Source organism: Pteropus medius, unplaced genomic scaffold (assembly GCF_902729225.1).
Source record: "Pteropus medius unplaced genomic scaffold, Ma_sr-lr_union100, whole genome shotgun sequence".
Lineage (NCBI taxonomy): Eukaryota > Metazoa > Chordata > Mammalia > Chiroptera > Pteropodidae > Pteropus > Pteropus medius.
In genome coordinates, this window is record NW_024342469.1 from 6,422,095 (window position 1) to 6,438,715 (window position 16,621).

The 16,621-nt window shown below is 36.3% G+C and overlaps 1 protein-coding gene across 11 annotated transcripts in view; it reads left to right on the top strand.

Annotated features, from left to right (window-relative positions):
* MRTFA (myocardin related transcription factor A) overlaps positions 1 to 16,621 on the top strand; it is a 170,927-nt gene that overhangs the window by 40,346 nt on the left and 113,960 nt on the right. For 5 of the 11 annotated variants that reach the window (XM_039863375.1, XM_039863376.1, XM_039863378.1 and 2 more), the window contains exon 1: positions 11,661 to 11,711. The exons of 3 other annotated variants lie outside the window; for them this stretch is intronic. In XM_039863375.1, coding sequence (XP_039719309.1) covers positions 11,676 to 11,711 — 36 coding nt within the window. In that variant the 5' untranslated portion in view covers positions 11,661 to 11,675. Of the gene's footprint in view, positions 1 to 7,394; positions 7,451 to 8,468; positions 8,509 to 11,660; positions 11,712 to 16,621 lie in introns of those variants that run through there. 3 more of the 11 variants (XM_039863383.1, XM_039863386.1, XM_039863387.1) reach the window with 2 other exon arrangements.

Here is a 16,621-nt window from a genome sequence, read left to right on the forward strand (position 1 = left end):
TGGGAGAGTATGGTATTTTCCTGGAAATTCTGAAAGCATTGCCATTATGAATGTGCGTTGGTGTTGTTTAATCCCTAAAATTAGGGGTAGTTGAATGGTTAGAATGGTTTAGTGGTTAAAGAAAATTGGCATTACATGTTGTTAGTAATCTGTACGTCTCCACGGTTGGTAGAAGTAACATAATTTGTGCCTGGCATCTCAGTGATGCTTGAATACTGCTTGTACTGTTCTTTCTTTTTTTTTTCTTTATAAAGACCAAATGAAGTATTCTTTTGGCAGATCAATAAGATTATATTTGGTATGTAATTAAACTTGTCGTGGCTTGTTTCACTTGAGCCTGATATAGGACTTTGACAAAGATTTTAGGGAAGATAAGTATTCTCAATTTCCTAGGGTACTGTTTTTCAAACTTTTTTGGCTGTGACTCATAATTGGAGACACATTTTATATTAAGACTCAATTATACACATAAGTGTGCAGATATCTGAAACAAAAGTTTCATGAAATAATACTTACCCTTACTATGGTAAGTGGTACAATCTGACACCCCTTGGCTAAACCACCGTCATCTCTCTCAGACTTCTCCAGTAGCCTCCTGATCGCACTCCCTGTTTCCCCGACCCAGCTCTGTTCTTTCTGCTGGCTGAATGATGATTTAAAAATGTTAGTTGGGTTATAATATCCCACTGACTATTACTTTTTGTTATAAATTTATCCTATGTGATTTTTAAAAGGCTTCTATGATGTTTAAATAAAAATTAAAAAATTAAAAGTTAAAGTAGTAATCATTTACCTTAAATACCTAGAATAAGTTATACCATAGAGCCCTCCCTCTTGCTCAGTAAGCTTTGAGGCCTAAAAAGAGTATTCTCATCCCCGTTTTCTCATTTGTTATCCTCACAGTCCTGCTGTATTCATTTAATTCCAGTGCATTGCCTGGCCCATTTTGTGGATCTACCCATTTCCTTTAGGATGGGCAAAGATGATAATCTGCTCCAGATTCCGCTGTAACTTTTTTTTTTTTTTGGTAAGCCAATGCGAGGAGAGATTTGTCGTTTCAGAAGACAAGCTAGTGTGCTGAACCTAACAGCTCAGAATTCTCCACACATATTTCATTGTTTGTTTACAGAAAAGGAATATGGCAGTGCGGAATGCTGAGTTGGGAGTCAGGAGGTCAGAGTTCTCCTGGCTTTGCCACTAATTCATTTGGTTGACAGCGAACAAATTGCTTATAACTCTTCTGAGTGTTAGTTTCTCATCATTTGAAATTATTGGATGCTCTAGGTTTCTTCAAACTCTAGAATATAGCAATTCTACCATCTTTGACGAGGTTTTGAGACAAAGGAAGAGTTTATTTCTCTACTTTGCCATCCTGATTGTCTCCCATCTGTTGTAATCCGAATGCCTAGAAGACAGAAAATAAGTTTTAATCATACTCAATTATTGTGATGGAATAATTCCAGAATTGTGATTATAAAATAGTCTGGACAGATGAAGTACTGTGCAGATGACAATTATATGTGTCACTGTGGGGGCGAAAAATGTAGATACGTAGTCCCTTCTTGTGCACTTCCTGTGAACTGCTCTGTGGTTACGATTGTACGGTCCACCTAGAGAGCCGTGTGGGCTCTGCTTTACTATGCTTTCTTTGAGTTGCAAGGCTAATTTCTTACAGCATTCTCTTTGTATTATGTTTTGTGCCTTGAGTGTGTGTAATTCGGCAAGAGGTAAAGTTGGGGAATTCATTACTTCGAGGGTTGGAAACCCTCCTCTTTCATCCCAAGGCAGTTTTGCAGGAGAGTTTAGCACCAGAAAAGATAAGGTTACCAAAGTTATGACTGCCCTGCTTGTGAGCTGGGTCCCTGCTGTCACATAGGGAGTTATGGTTTCCTTATAATACATTTTCTTTGTCACTAAACATTGTAGCTCTTTCTCTGAGATGCTAGTGAGCTGCCTGTGATGATATTTGCTTCCAAGTTATTGGGAAAATTGGTGGCCATATGTTAAAAGTTCTATGAAAAGAGGCAAAACAGGGCTCTGGTGTTTTAATCAGGTAGTTGTTTGGTGGCACTCAGATTCTTCAGGCTCTTTCACAGCCCTATTCGTTAAAGCCTTTTTTGGTAAAAGAGATAAAACATATTCCCTAAAATCTATTATCTGCTTTAGTCCAGTGAGACACTTACCATTGCAGTGCCTAAGCTCATGGTCAGATTGCCATCATCCTTTTTCAAACAAATGTATGTATTGTGTGTCTATATAACATAATGAATTGAGTTTTGGGCAAATATAATTGTAATCTCAAAGGAGCTCATGGTATTCATATGTTGTTAGGTAGGTTTACCCCAATTTGTGAACGAATTGTGTCTTTTCCCAAATGAGTCAAAGTTACACTGCCTTCCATAGTAGAGAGAGCGACAGGGAGGGAGGAAGGAGGGAGAGAGTAATAAAAGCTTTATTTTTTGGCTGAACTGAAAGAAGAGACCTAGGGAAGTTTTTAGACCTGCAGCATTTGACATGGTTGGCCACTCCCTCCGACCTGAAACTTTTCTTCCACTGACATCTATGACATTACTCTTCCTTGGCTTTTTAAACTCTACCTTTCCAGCCATTCTATATTCTGCTCAGACCTTTTACTGTCTTTCTTTGTGCATCTGGTCTTTTGGTGGTCATTTGTGAATGCTGCCTTGGAAAGGTCACAGTACTCTCTTCAGATGTTCTTTCATACACCTTGAGTCTAAGGAAGGCTATAAACTAATATGATATTGGCAGGTGCTTAGGATGTTGTTTGATAATTTATTATTAATATTTTAAAATAAACATTTACTGTTCATAATAAGAAAGTGTAAATTACCAGATGGAAGCGTGCTTTTGAAGAGCTTCTTGGAGTAGAACTTTTAGAACTGAACAGTGGAGTGAGGGATAGACGATGACAATTTTAGCTACTCACCTTAAATCTTAGAGAAATAATAGCACAAGATATGCATGACTTTACAAGATTTGGAAATTCCTTAGTATTTATCTTTTAAGTAGCAGACTTGGCTCTGGATATTTTTCCTAATAATCTCAGTTTCTTTTCTGTCATTCTTAGAGGAAAGGATGTTCCTGAGGTCTCTTCTGTTTAGTGTAGAGAATGTTCTCTCCTTAGTTTCATTTTTCCCCAAGAAATGATTGAGTTTTTATATTTTAGATTGAGTCTTCAAGTTAGGCTTCCCCTTAGAGCAGTTTTTTTTAGAGGTATGATTGACATATAACATATTAGTTTCAGATGTACAACATAATGATTCTGTATTTGTGTATGTTGCAAAATGATCATCACAGTAAGTCTAACAGCTGTCATCATACTTAGTTATAAATTGTTTTTTCTTGTGACCTAGTAACTTTCAAATATGCAGTATAGTATCATTAAGTATAGTCACCACACTGTACATTACATCTCCAAGATTATTTGTTTTACAACTGGAAGTTTGTACCTTTTGACCCCTGCACCCATTTCCCCATCCCTTACCCCCTGCCTCTGGCAACTACCAATCTAATTTCTCTGCAGTCTTCTCCACCTTTTTTTTTTTTTTTAAGATTCCACATATACCTGAAATCATATGGTATTTGTCTTTCTCAAAAGTGACTTATTTCACTTAGCATAATGCTCTCAAGGTGCATTCATGGTGTCTCAAATAGGAAGAGTTCACTCTTTATGGCTGAATAATATTCCGCTATGTGTATACATATATGTGTATGTATATATATATCTCACATTTTCTTTATTCATGTATTCATCCGTGGACACTTTGACATTTCTATGTCTTGGCTATTGCAAATAGTGCTGCAGTGAACATGGGGGTGCATATATCTTTCTGAGTTAGTGTTTTCATTTTCTTTTGATAAATTCCCAGAAGTAGAATTGCTGGATCACATGGTAGTTCTATTTTGAATTTTTTGAGGAACTTCTAAACTGTTTTTCATGGTGGCTACACCAGTTTATATTTGCACCAATAGTGCAGAGTTTCCCTTTTTTCTCCAATTACTCATTGTCATTTAGTGTCTTTTTGATAATAGCCATCCTAACATGTGTGAGGTGATATCTAATTGTAGTTCTGATTTGCATTTCCCTGATGATTAGTGATGTTGAGCATCTTTTCACGTACCTGTTGGCCATCTATATGTCTTCTTTAGAAAAAAGTCTATTCAGAACCTCTGCATATGTTTTAATCAATTTTTTTTTTTGCTATTAAGTTGAATGAGTTTTGTATATATTTTGAATATTAACCGCTTATCAGATATATGATTTGCAGTTATTTTCTTCCATTCAGTAGGCTGCCTTTTCATTTTGTTAATGATTTTCTTTGCTTTGCAGAAGCTTTTAGATTGATATAGTTACACTTGTTTATTTTTGCTTGTGTTGACTTTGCTTTTGGTGTCAGATCTAAAAAATCATTGCCAAGACTGATTTCAGGGAGCTTATCATCTATGTTTTCTTCTAGGAGTTTTATGGTTTCAGATCTTACATTCAAGTCTTCAATACATTTTGAGTTAATTTTTGTATATGGTATAAGATGGTGGTCTAGTTTCATTCTTTTGCATATGGCTGTCCAGTTTTCCCAAAACCACTTATTGAAGAGACTATTTTTTTTTCTCCACTGTGTAAGCTTGGCTCTTTTAGAGCAGTATTTTTTGAACTGGGGTGCGTGGGTAAAGGTAAGTAATGTTATTGAAAAGATCATAAACTCTAAGGAGTTTTTCAGGGTGGTAATATAACGATATCAGATTTATGTTGAACAGCAATGGCTTTCTTTGTCTCTGCTCTTTTCTGCCTAGCTTTTGAAGGCATGTCAAAGATGGGTAGTATCCTGGAGATGTTTAGAAGTGTTTACATTAATATGTCATGTTTGGGGCCAAGGTGGTGTTTTATTTACGTATTTATCTTTCTGCATTTGGTCATTATCAACAAAATGGTTAATATCTACTGTGTACACAACATTCTTTGGAGTGGAGGAGACTTTCTTTCCCCCACTCCAAAATGAGGTCCTTAAAGTTGAAAACACACTCATGTCTGGAATGTTTGGGCTTCTCAACTGTAGTCTTTCGTTCTGTCTCGTTAATGGTCTTAATGGTGACAGAAAACAAACTTCTTTAGTCAGATGTCATATTGGAGTTTTTTTCTAGTAGACGTTTTATATTTTTAAAGATATACTTAACTTATTGAAGTTTGGGGTATGGTGGTGTGCAAAGAAAATTCGTGTTATCTCCCTCAGTCCCATTTTTGTAATAATCTGAAGTTTAAGCCAAAGCCTGACTTGGAAACATAGTTTCTTTTCTTAAAGGAGTAATCTAAGGGATTCCAGATTTATACCATAATTTAGAATCTCTCATATTTTCCCATTGAAATGTGAGGAAAATAAGTTTATAGTATAAATGGAAAGCTTTTATACTTAAAGATTTATCAGCATTCACCCCAAAGTTACTGAGATCAGTAACTTATCAAAAAAAAGCACCTGGAGTTTGGTTTTTAAAAATTACATCTATACATGTTGCCAGGGTGCTGTATAAGAATGCTACAAAAGAATATCCCTGGAGTGTATTTAAATTAGAAACATTGCCTAAAAATAGTATTTGTTTAGTTCTTACTCTGTGTCGGCATTGTTATAAGCGCTTCTCATATTATTTCATTTAATCCTCACAGTAATTCTGTAAACATTATTATTCCCATGAAGACTACTAATTAGCCTAAGGTCACACAGCCTTGTAAGTGGTAGTGTAGGTATGTAAAATCAGGTTCTTTGACTGAAATATTCATGCCCTTCATCACCATATAGTCTAATGAAGTCACTATAGATAGTGACTATGTCGGATAGTTGAGCTACAGAGATATGCAGGCCATAAAAATGTTTTTGAATCAGAGGTGTGGAGCAATTTCTAACATTTAACATACCATTTTACTTTTCACTGCTACTTGTCTAGAATGCGAGTGATTTTTTAAAAATTGGATGAATTTTCAAGAAGATTATATTTTCCGTTATATGCCTTAAGGTGAATATAATATTTTTGTGGAAAATATCTGGACATATCTCAATATTTTGTATCTAACTCTAGCATTTAAAGTTCACCTTAGAACTTTGACTTACATAGATCTATATGAAGCAGCTAATTAACTTCCACTGAGTACTTGAGCATCTTCTGTATGTAAGGCACTGTAGTAGCTGGTTGGGAACAAAATGAGAAGGGAGCTAACATTTACTGAACACCCGTTATATTTCAGATGGTCTTAAATTACTTTATATAGGGAGGTATTATCCTCATTTTATAGCACAGGAAACTGAGGCATAGGGCACTTAAGCTCTTGTAACCTAAATGGCAGCCCTAGAATTTGAACCGAAGTCTGCCTAACAGAAAAGCCCATGCTCCTTTTCTGACTCACTATGCTGCCTCACATGTAGATAGAGGATTTGTTCCCTATTTCTAGGAGCTTATAGTCTAGTCCAGGGGTTTGCAAAGTGAAGTTTGCAAATGAACTGCTAGGGGTCTTTGATTAATTCTCAGGGAGTCACAAGTTCAAAACTGTTTTTATAATAATACTACAATGTTATTGCTCATTTCACTGTGTTGATACTTGCATGGATGGAAAAGTAATGGTGGGTAAGGCTGCTGGCACCTCAGCATGAATTGAGGGAGTAGCACCAAATTGTACTCGAGTCATTGTATTTTTTTCCGCCCACTGTACATTTCTTTTTTGAGATACAGATCCCACATAAAAATCAACTTTTAAACGTTCATAGTTCAGTGGTTTTTAGTATATTCCCTGTATGTGCAGCTTTATCAGTCAATTTTAGAACATTTTTATAACCTCAAGAAATCTGTATAATTTAGTTATCACTATCTCCCAGTCTCTCTCCCTACTTTCCAAATAAAGAACCAGTAATTTACTCTGTCTCTATAGTTTTTCTGTCCTGGACTTTCACATGAATGAAATCATATGATTTTATAATATGGATTCCAGTTTCTTCACATCCTTGCTAACACTTGTTATAATCTGACTTTTTGGTTCTAGTTCTCGTGGTGCGTGTGAAGACGTATCCAATCGTGGTTGTGGTTTTATTTCATATTCTCTAATGACTAATGATGTTGAGCATCTTTTCATGTTCTTATTGGCTATTTGTATGCCATCTTTGGAGAAGTATATATTCATATCTTTTACCCATTTTTAAATTGGGTTGTCTTTTTATTGTTGAATTGTAAAAGTTCTTTATTCTAGATACAAATGTCAGATAAATACTTTATAAATATCTTCTCCCATTTTTGCAGGTTTTTATTTTTCCGTCTTGTTAGTATCATTTGATGCACAAAATTTAAAAATTTTGATGGTCTAGTTTATCTATTTTTTCCCTTTGGTTATACCCTAGGTGTATCTAAGAAACTTGTCCAATTGAAGGTCACGAAGATTTGCACCTGTTTTCTCGTAAGAATTTTATATTTTTAATTCTTACATTTAGATCTTTGACCCATTTTGAGTTAATTGCGTGTGTATGTATGTATTTACGGTGTCATGTAGGGAGGTCCAACTTTATTGTTTGCATGTGGATATCTAGTTGTCCCAGTTGCTGAAAATTATTCTTTCCCTCACTGAATTGTCTTGGCATTAATTGTTCATTAGTCTGATCCAATTAAATTTGGGTGGGGGTAGTATTTTAGGCCACTCTTTGTGGTTCGTTGGCCACTCTTTGTGGTTCGTTCTGACCCCAGAAGAGGCTATTTTTAGCTGCCTTTTTCCTTGGTTCTTAGTAGTGAGTTATGTGCCCCGCAGTGTAGCTCCTTGCTCCTGATTAAGAGATTTTTTCCGAGAACCTCCTTGGGCCTGAATTTACCCACAGTCTGTGTCAAATAATGTTAGTTCCTTTGGGGAGAGTTTGGAGTTTTCTTTTTTTATGGACTACTTCTCTTTCTGGACAGAATTTCTGAGTCATTACTCTGGACATTGGCCAGGAGGCTAGCTTTTAGTTTTCTGGCTTGCCTCTCCTGGTGTGTAACCTTTGCCATTTGAGCTGGAGAGAACACAGTTAGGGACCCAATATTCTCAGACTGTGCTGCACCTTGGATGGAGCCTCTTTCCTGTGGAAAGGGGCTGGTTGGAGGAAGAGAGCCCATGAGCTCCTGGTCCAGCTCACGAGGAATTTAGCCTCTTCAACTTGGAGTTGTAGATGAGAAATGCTGGTGGCCTGATCCTTCTGGTGATTGATTTTTGATTGGGAGCTGAAGAGAGAAGGAATGCCTTCTTCTTAGCCACTCCCACCTGGAGCGAAGCTTCTATCAAACTTAGCCATGAAGTGGATCATGGCTCAAATGCCACAGATATTCAGTGTTACTGAGTTTTAGTAGGTTTTCTTGAATACTTTATTTTTGCTGTTTGCCTTTAGGATCATATCCAGAGACTTAACATTTTTTAAAATAGTTTTCACTAGCTTTGCTTGTTTTCTAGGTGAGTGTGTCCATGGAGTCCCTCATGTTAGGATCCCAGAGGTGGGACACTATAATTTACATATTAACACTCTGACTGGGATTAATAACAACTTAATTTCAATAGTATACAACAGCTTTGCTTCTGTATAGCTCTGCACCCCTCTGTTTTGCTGTTCCTGTCACAAATTAAATTTTTGTGCATGTGTGCTTATCACCCATATTTAAAACTCTTTATGCAGTTGTCTTTTCATACAGGAGGAAAAAAAAGAAAGATAAATGCATTTATATTGCCCTTTATATTTACTTTTATTGGCGCTCTTTATTTCTTCATACGGATTTTTGTCTTCTCAAGTCAAAGGACTCCTTTTAGTACAGTAAGGCAGGTCTGCTAGCAACAAATTCTTTCAATTTTGTTTTTCTCCTTTTTTTTTCCTTCCTTTTTTTAAAGGATAGTTCTGCTTGACATAGAATCCTTGGTTGACAGGCTTTTTTTAATTTCAGAACTTTAAATATGTCATCCCACTGCTTTCTGGCTTCTCTGGTTTCTCATAAGAAATCAGCTGTTAATTGTATTGAGGATCATTTGTACACGATGAGTCACTTTTTCCTTGCTGCTTTCAGGGTTTTCTTTTTGTCTTTTTATAGTTTGATTAGGATGTGTCTAGGTGCGTATCTCTTTTTATTTATCCTGCTTGGAGTTCATTGACCTTCTTGGATGTGTAGATTAATGTTTTTCATTAAATTTGAGAAGTTTTCAGCTAGTATTTCTTCAAGTATTTTTTTCTACTTTTTCTTTCCTCTCCTTCTGGTACTCCCACTATGCATATGTTGATATGCTTGGTGGTGTCCTCTAGGTCTCTGAGGGACACTGTCATTTTTCTTCATTCTTTTTTATATCATTTCCTCAGACTGGATAATCTTGATTGATCCTAAAGTCACTGATTTTTTTTTTTTTTCTTTCTGCCTGCTCAAATTTGCTTGAACCCCTCTAGGAAATATTTGTTGTTCTGCTTTTTCAGAATTTCTGTTTGGTCATTTTTTATAATTTTTATCTTTTTATTGATATTCTCTATTTGGTGAGACGTCATTCTTTAGTTTTTTAGACATGATTTCTTTTAGTTCTTTGAATATTTGAAACAGTTTCTTTTAAGATCTTTTAATAGGTGTAAATCCAGAGTCTGGGCTTCTTTAAGGATAGTTTTATTTTTTTTTTTTTGTCTTAAGCTTGCATTTTCTGCCTTATAATCTGAAGTGGCTGCTCAAGCTCCAGCCATACAATTTGTGTTCCAGTCAGCAGGAAGGAGGGAGGGCCAAAGACATGCTTATTCCCTTTATACTCCTTAGAAGTTGTATGCACTTTTGTTTATAGCCCCTGGGCAAGAATATTGTCATATGATTATGCCTAGTTTCAAGGGAGTTTAAGAATTGTAGTCCTTAATCTGAGTTGCTATTTGCTGGAGAGAAGGAAAATGGGTTTGGAGATATGATTAGGATTTTTTTTTTTTTTTTTTGGCTACAGTCTACCCCTTTGGTTGTTCTTATATACATGTGTACCCATTTTTCCACATACACAACACGTTCACTTCATCCTGAGAGAAACTACTCCAATATTTCATTTAGTTACTGTACTCAGCTCAAAGCCCAGGATGTCTGAGTAATGTTCAGTCTTTATCGGGTTTTGTTCAGGGCCTGTAAACTAAAATATGAGGTAACTGCTTCCAAAACAATTAGTATACAATAAGTATAATAGAAATAGGATGATAGCAATAAAAAATTACTATTCATAAAAGAGGAGAATTAGTAACATGTGAAAGTAACCGACCCGTATCAGTTATTAAATTGCTACTGTGTAGGAAATTTGAAGACTTTCTGTCCTGACAGAAGAATAAATTTATGGATTAAGCGTTGTTTTTGAGCCTGGTGACTTTTTGACTTGCTCACCACTGTGCCTTGCCCATTTCCATTCCATCTTAATGCCAACTACAATGAGTCTACCTGAAACAATTGGCTTGTATGAGAAAGCAGTCCTGAGGTCCCTCCTCCTCTTTTTGTTTTGGCAGTTGGGTTCATAGGCTTTACATGGCAGAGCTCCAGTCTTATTTCCATTTTGCAGCCACTGCTTTTAATTGTACCACTTCGGAGTACAGGGTGCTTCACTCTCTGTTCTCTAAGGCTCTGAAGTAAGAGGCTTTTAGTGAACTTGCATTGCAGGCCACAGGAAAGAGTACATCTTCCTTAGCAAAGATGAACTCCTTTATAGCTCTGCTTACTGACTGACTAGCTCTAGCCTGAGTTTTACCTGTCTGGAATAGTTCTGTTGACTGTTGGGAGGAGCAGCCAACATATAGCATTCTGAATCTTTCCTACTATTTCCCTTAAAGCTATAGCGTTCCAGTGTAATCAGGTAGTGGTTTAACCAGGTGTTTTGCCCCACTGCATAACAGTGATCTCTAGCTTTTCAGTCTTCAGTGTCTGAGTGCTCACCGCTTACTACTGTATTAAGCCAGTGCCATTTATGTTCTTTCTTATGAAGCATTCTGCTCCTGGCACCATATTCTGTATTAGGATTGTGTTCAACCATTTATGACTCCCCCTCCCTAAAAGTAAAATAATAGTGACTTTAAACATCATATAAGTTTATTTTTCTCTTACATGAAAGTCCAGAGATAGGTAACCCAGAGCTGGTGTGGTATTCCGCAATGTCAAGGAATGTCTTTCTATTTTTGTTGCCCTGTCATTCTCAATATGGGGCTTTTTCCACCTCATTCACATTCCAGCTAGCAACAGGAGGGAGATCCAAAGCATGATGTACCCCATTGTTTTAAGGATATTTTTTGGAAATTACAATATTTTTACTCATGTCCCATTGGCTTGAACTCAGATTACATGGCCACACCTAACTGCAGGAGAGACTGGGAAATGCAGTCTTTATTTGGCATGCACTCAGCTAAAATTCGGGAATTCTGTTATGAAGGACGAAGGGGAAAGTGGATAGTGGCCAAGAACCTCTAGTGCCTGTCACAATGATCCAGATTAGGTTCTTTTACTTCCTGCTTATTGGTAGTCTCTGATACTTAAAAACACTTATCATTCTCTTCCCATTGTATTGTTTTTTTTATGCCATCCAAGACTTTTATTACATTTAGATGCTTGTTTCTTTTTTACATAGAGATCACCAGTGTGCTACCTTTCTCCTTGATTAATTTAGAACATTTCCATTTTAAGATATGCCACCAACAACATATTTGAAGATTTTAACTCTGGTATGCATTTACCTTTTCTTTTTTTGCTGTCCGCGTCATGCTTGTTGCCTACACAGATGTCTTCACAATGTGTTGCGATGGCTGCTTCTGCTGTGTGTTTTAGAATTTTATAAATTCTGAAATAATTGTTCTTAGATGTCGCTGTAATATGGAAATTCTCACAGTACTTTGGAGAGCACTTCATTGTACTATTTGCTTTGTTTGGGAAATGGATTTCTTTGCCTCTACTCTCTCTTTTTTATTTTAAAGGTTTAAATATAATTGTACTTAGTTAAAATTGTATTTAATAATGTTTGTTACGTTTTTCTCCATCAGAAATTCTCAATACCTTTTTAGAAATATTAATTGGCTGAGAGTAATACTGTTTGAAGTAGGAGGCTATCAGAAGGGAACAATAATGAGCCATGACTTAGGAACTGTTTTTATTTACATTGCTGAAATTCATTATATTTCCAGACTTTATACCTGGATTGAAGCCTTTAATGACCATGAGAAACTGCATATTTAATGCATATTTAAACACAAACTCTGTACCGTGTACTGTGAAGGTAATGTGAAGAGCCAGAGCTTTTGTATGGTAACTGATCTTGCCAGAGTCGATTCCTTTAATTAATAAGTTAACTTTTGTAATTAAAGTGTAATCAGAGGAATAATCGACAAGCATGCTGGTAATATACCTTGGTGTTTCGGCTTTAATGCTGAAGTGCTGTCATCGGTATGTGTACGTTGCCCTGAGGAACCTTCATTATAGTACCAGTCAGTGCCTAGGAGCTGTAGCCTGGCCTTTTCTGCTTGACCCACAGACACACTAGTCTTGAATGTACATTTTCTCTGAGTGTGGGCTACTGATTTGGATGTTCTACAAAATTGTGACAGTTCTGGATTTTTTTTTTTTAATGGCAAGATAATTCAAGAATTTAGGAAAATATTCATGGCTCCTTTTATAAAGAGAAAGTGTAATTTTAAGATACAGGAGAGAGCTCGTTGGGAAACCTAAGGATAGGAGGCTCTGGCACTGGAAAATAGAGCATCTCTTCAAACGCTCATTGTAGTGTAGAAACAAAGCACAATACTGTAAATGTCTTCCCTTTCCCCCAACTGTTGTCTTCATCCTAGGTGAAGTTTGTCTCAATAAGTTTTTCATTCCAAAGTTAGTATGTTCAAAAATAACTAGTCTTTTTCAGATTATTCATACCTGAACAGGATCACTCTGGCAGATTTTCTGCTGTGACCTGGCAACACTTTATGTTGTCCTGGCTTATTGGAGTATGAGGTTTTGGTGTAAGAGTGGAAACGACAGGAGAATTCCTAACTTGAAAATTGTTTCATGACAGATCACATAATTTTGTAGGTGAATACACAAAATGTTTATATTATACTTAAATTTATTCTGGTTTTTTATACATAGCATGTGGACTTCTAAACGTCCATTATTCTTTCTCTTAGAGAAGAAATCTGTAAAAGGCAAATAGAATTCCACATTTAAAAATTGGAACATTTTTGGACACTGTATAAGAGGGATTAGGAATCATAAGGAAAGCACATCAGTAGTGTTTGTGGGCATGAATGTAGCTCAAGGAATGTAACAGTCATCTTGCCAAAATAGTGCTTTAAATTTCAAACAGTCTAGGGGGAGGGGTTAAGGCAAATTGTTAAATTTCTGTTAAATGTTTGCAACGAAATACCACCTTGTAATTAAACTCGGTACTTTTCAGAATAACTTATCATAAGACCTTTTAAGATAACAGGATAGATAATAACAATCAATTTTTATTCACAGTGACTAGCTCAAGATCATATCACCAAACTCAGTGAAATGATGTATTAAGATGTATTAAGCTACAGGTGACATATCATAACTTTTCCCAAAACAACATGATTGCAGTTGTTACTAGGGGGCCAGGCAGAGCGGTAAATGATACCAGACTCAAAGTGAGGCTGAAGACCATGGTGAACAAGTTCCCCTACAGCTGCCAGAGTGATCTTTTAAAAATATATGTCAGGTCATATCACTCCATTGTTTAAAACCTCCCAGTGGCATCCAGTTTTTCATAGAATATACTTCTCTTCTCCTTTTCTGTTCTCTGGCTGTGCTGATCTTTCAGTTTCTTGAAGATGCCAAGTTCATTCTCACCTCATGGCCCTTGAACATCATATTGCCGTTTCCTCTTCATGGCTGGTTGCTGCCTGTCAAAATTTGATTGAGTCAAATCGTGTAGGTGAGAGGCATGGGTTCTGAGCCTGGTTGCGTGCATTCAAGTTATTGAACTTCTCAGTGCCTTTCTTTCCTCTAATGTACAAAATTGGATAATATAAGTAAGTACCTCTTTAGTATTAAGAAGATTGAATACAGACACATAAACTGCCTCACTTACAGTAAATACTCATTAAATGTTGGATATCACTTCCTCAATGAGACTTTTCTTGATCATTTAATCTAAATTAGCCACTTGGCTCCCCACACATAGTGTTTATAGTTATCTGAAATTATTTAATTCTATATTTACTTTTATGTCTCTTTCACTTTAAGCTCCATGAAATCAGGGATGTTTCTGTCTATTGCACTTCCAGTGCCTAGAACAGTGCCTGATCAATATATATATTTGTTGAGTGAATTTATGGAAGTCAGGTTCACCCAGGAAGGTCTTAGGTGACCTAAGACTGAAAGGCAATTTGTGTCACTCAGTTAAGGGAAAATGTTCCCATGTATACCCAACACCATGGTTGTCTGGCAGGGGCTTGTTGAGAAAACATAAAGGTAATCAGTAGGAAAGGAGTTAAGCCTGGGGATAAAACATATATTTTACTTTTCTACTTTTTTTGTTTGTTTGTTTCTGCTGCTTCCAGCTGGTAAGTTCACGTCCTTTTATATAAACCATTGAGCTTACTTGTGTCTTTAAGTTTGGGGACAGCTGGTTGCCCCTCAGCATTATAAAGTTACAGCTTTATTGAGCTTCTTCTAAAATAGTATGAGTAGAAAGTACTGATAACGAAATTAGATACTCAGCTGTATATGATAATTTTAGGAGTTAGAGGGATGGGCTAAGACTCAAAGCAGGCAGCCTGAGACTAGGAATTACTGAGTTATCAGCAGTCAGGTGTGATAGCAGTTTATCACTCTCTTATAGCGGTACCTCTGCCTCTTTTATTCTTCCTGCTTTTTTCTGTTATGCCTTTTCTAATTTTGTATTCTCTTTTGTTTCTATCATTCTACCTTTGTTTGCATGTTTTTCTTCTCATGTACCTAATGGAATGACGTTTCCATTTTTATTTTTTGGTTTTGCTCCTGGACCCAGTATCCAAAATCAAATTCATCATCCCCTCAGATAAAATTCCTTCTCCTTTCTTCCCTGTTTCTATTAGTAGAATCACTATTCTAGCAGTCACTTTGGCTTAAAACCATGAAGTCATCTTTGACACCTCCCTTTTCTTCGCCCCCACAACCAAACACAGACCTGTCCTATCACATATAAATTGTGTCTCATTCATTCAACATTAATTTAACAAAGATCTGAGTTCCTGCTCTGTGCCCGATATGATTCTGTGTTGTGTGGTAATTCTCTTTTTTCTGTATTTACTATTCAAATTCAGGATCTCAACATGTTATACTTTGCCTAATGAAGTAGCTTGATAACTTTCCTCTCAATTTCATATTCTTTTTTTCCAGTTCAGTATTGTATTTACTGCTAAATTAATTTTCTAAAACATGATTTGATCATGTCACTTTCTACTCTCTAGAGCTCAACTCAGCTTGCCATTCCAGGCACAGCTCATATAATTTGTACTTGATCCATGCCACGTGCCAAACTGGATTGCCTTTTTAGAATATACTCCCTGTGTTCTCACATCCATGTTTTTGTTCATGATGTTCTGTCTCTTGGATGAATATAAGCTCCCCGATGGCAGGAACTTTGTTTTATTTACTGTATTATCCCCAGCACTTTGAACAGTATCTGACATATGGTAGCTACTTAATAGATATTTATTGAAAGAATGAATGAAAAATAAGTGAATCCTTGTCAGTCATATCCATTTTTTATGATCTTTCTTAAATATTAATGTTACTTCTCTCAGGAAACATTTTCCGATCTTCTGTATATTTCTGTTTAAAGATAAATACCTCTGTACAATAGAACTGTTTTCCCTCTTTTTTTCTTAATCAATGAGTGCAGACTTTGATCGTGTATATGCTGTGATTGCTGTGAGGTTAATATAGTCAGTAAATTAACAAATATTTATTGAGTTCCTATTCTATGTCAAGTATTGTATGTAGGTACTTGAGTCAAAAAGAAATAAGACAGAATTCCTTTACTCAGTGAAGTAACCATCAAGTGGAGGATCAATATATTATAATAGTAGTAAAAGTAAGCAACAATAGGAGCAAGGCGGAAGCTGCCAGTTCTCCTAAAAGTCTACACCCGGAACTGGAATAGCATCACTGCCACTGTTCTCCATTGGTCAAGGTAGTCACAGGCCAGCTCAGGTTCAAGGGAGGGGAAATAGATATCACCTCTCAGTGGGAGAAGTGGCAGAGAATCTGCAGCCATCTTTAACCTATCATACCACTCTTCCATGTACTTTCCACTGTTTCGAGGTCGATTTTATGTTTTTCTGTTTCTCATATTCCTTGGTTTCGGGTGATCTCTAAGATGAAGAGGGATGCCTTTTGCCAGTTCTAGAAGTCTGAGTAGTTTTTAAGATACCTGAAGATGATGGAGATGGTAGTGACAGAGATGAAGGCAGCTCTGGTTAGCCAAGACTTGATATTTCCCTCATCTTCTACTGTAGGACCTAGGGCAGTACCTAGTACGTATATAGTAAGCTCTCAGAAAATGCTTGTTCTTAAATTTCTTCAAGTCTAATTTTATATATTCTGCTTAGACAGGACAAGTTTTAAATATTTTGGCTTA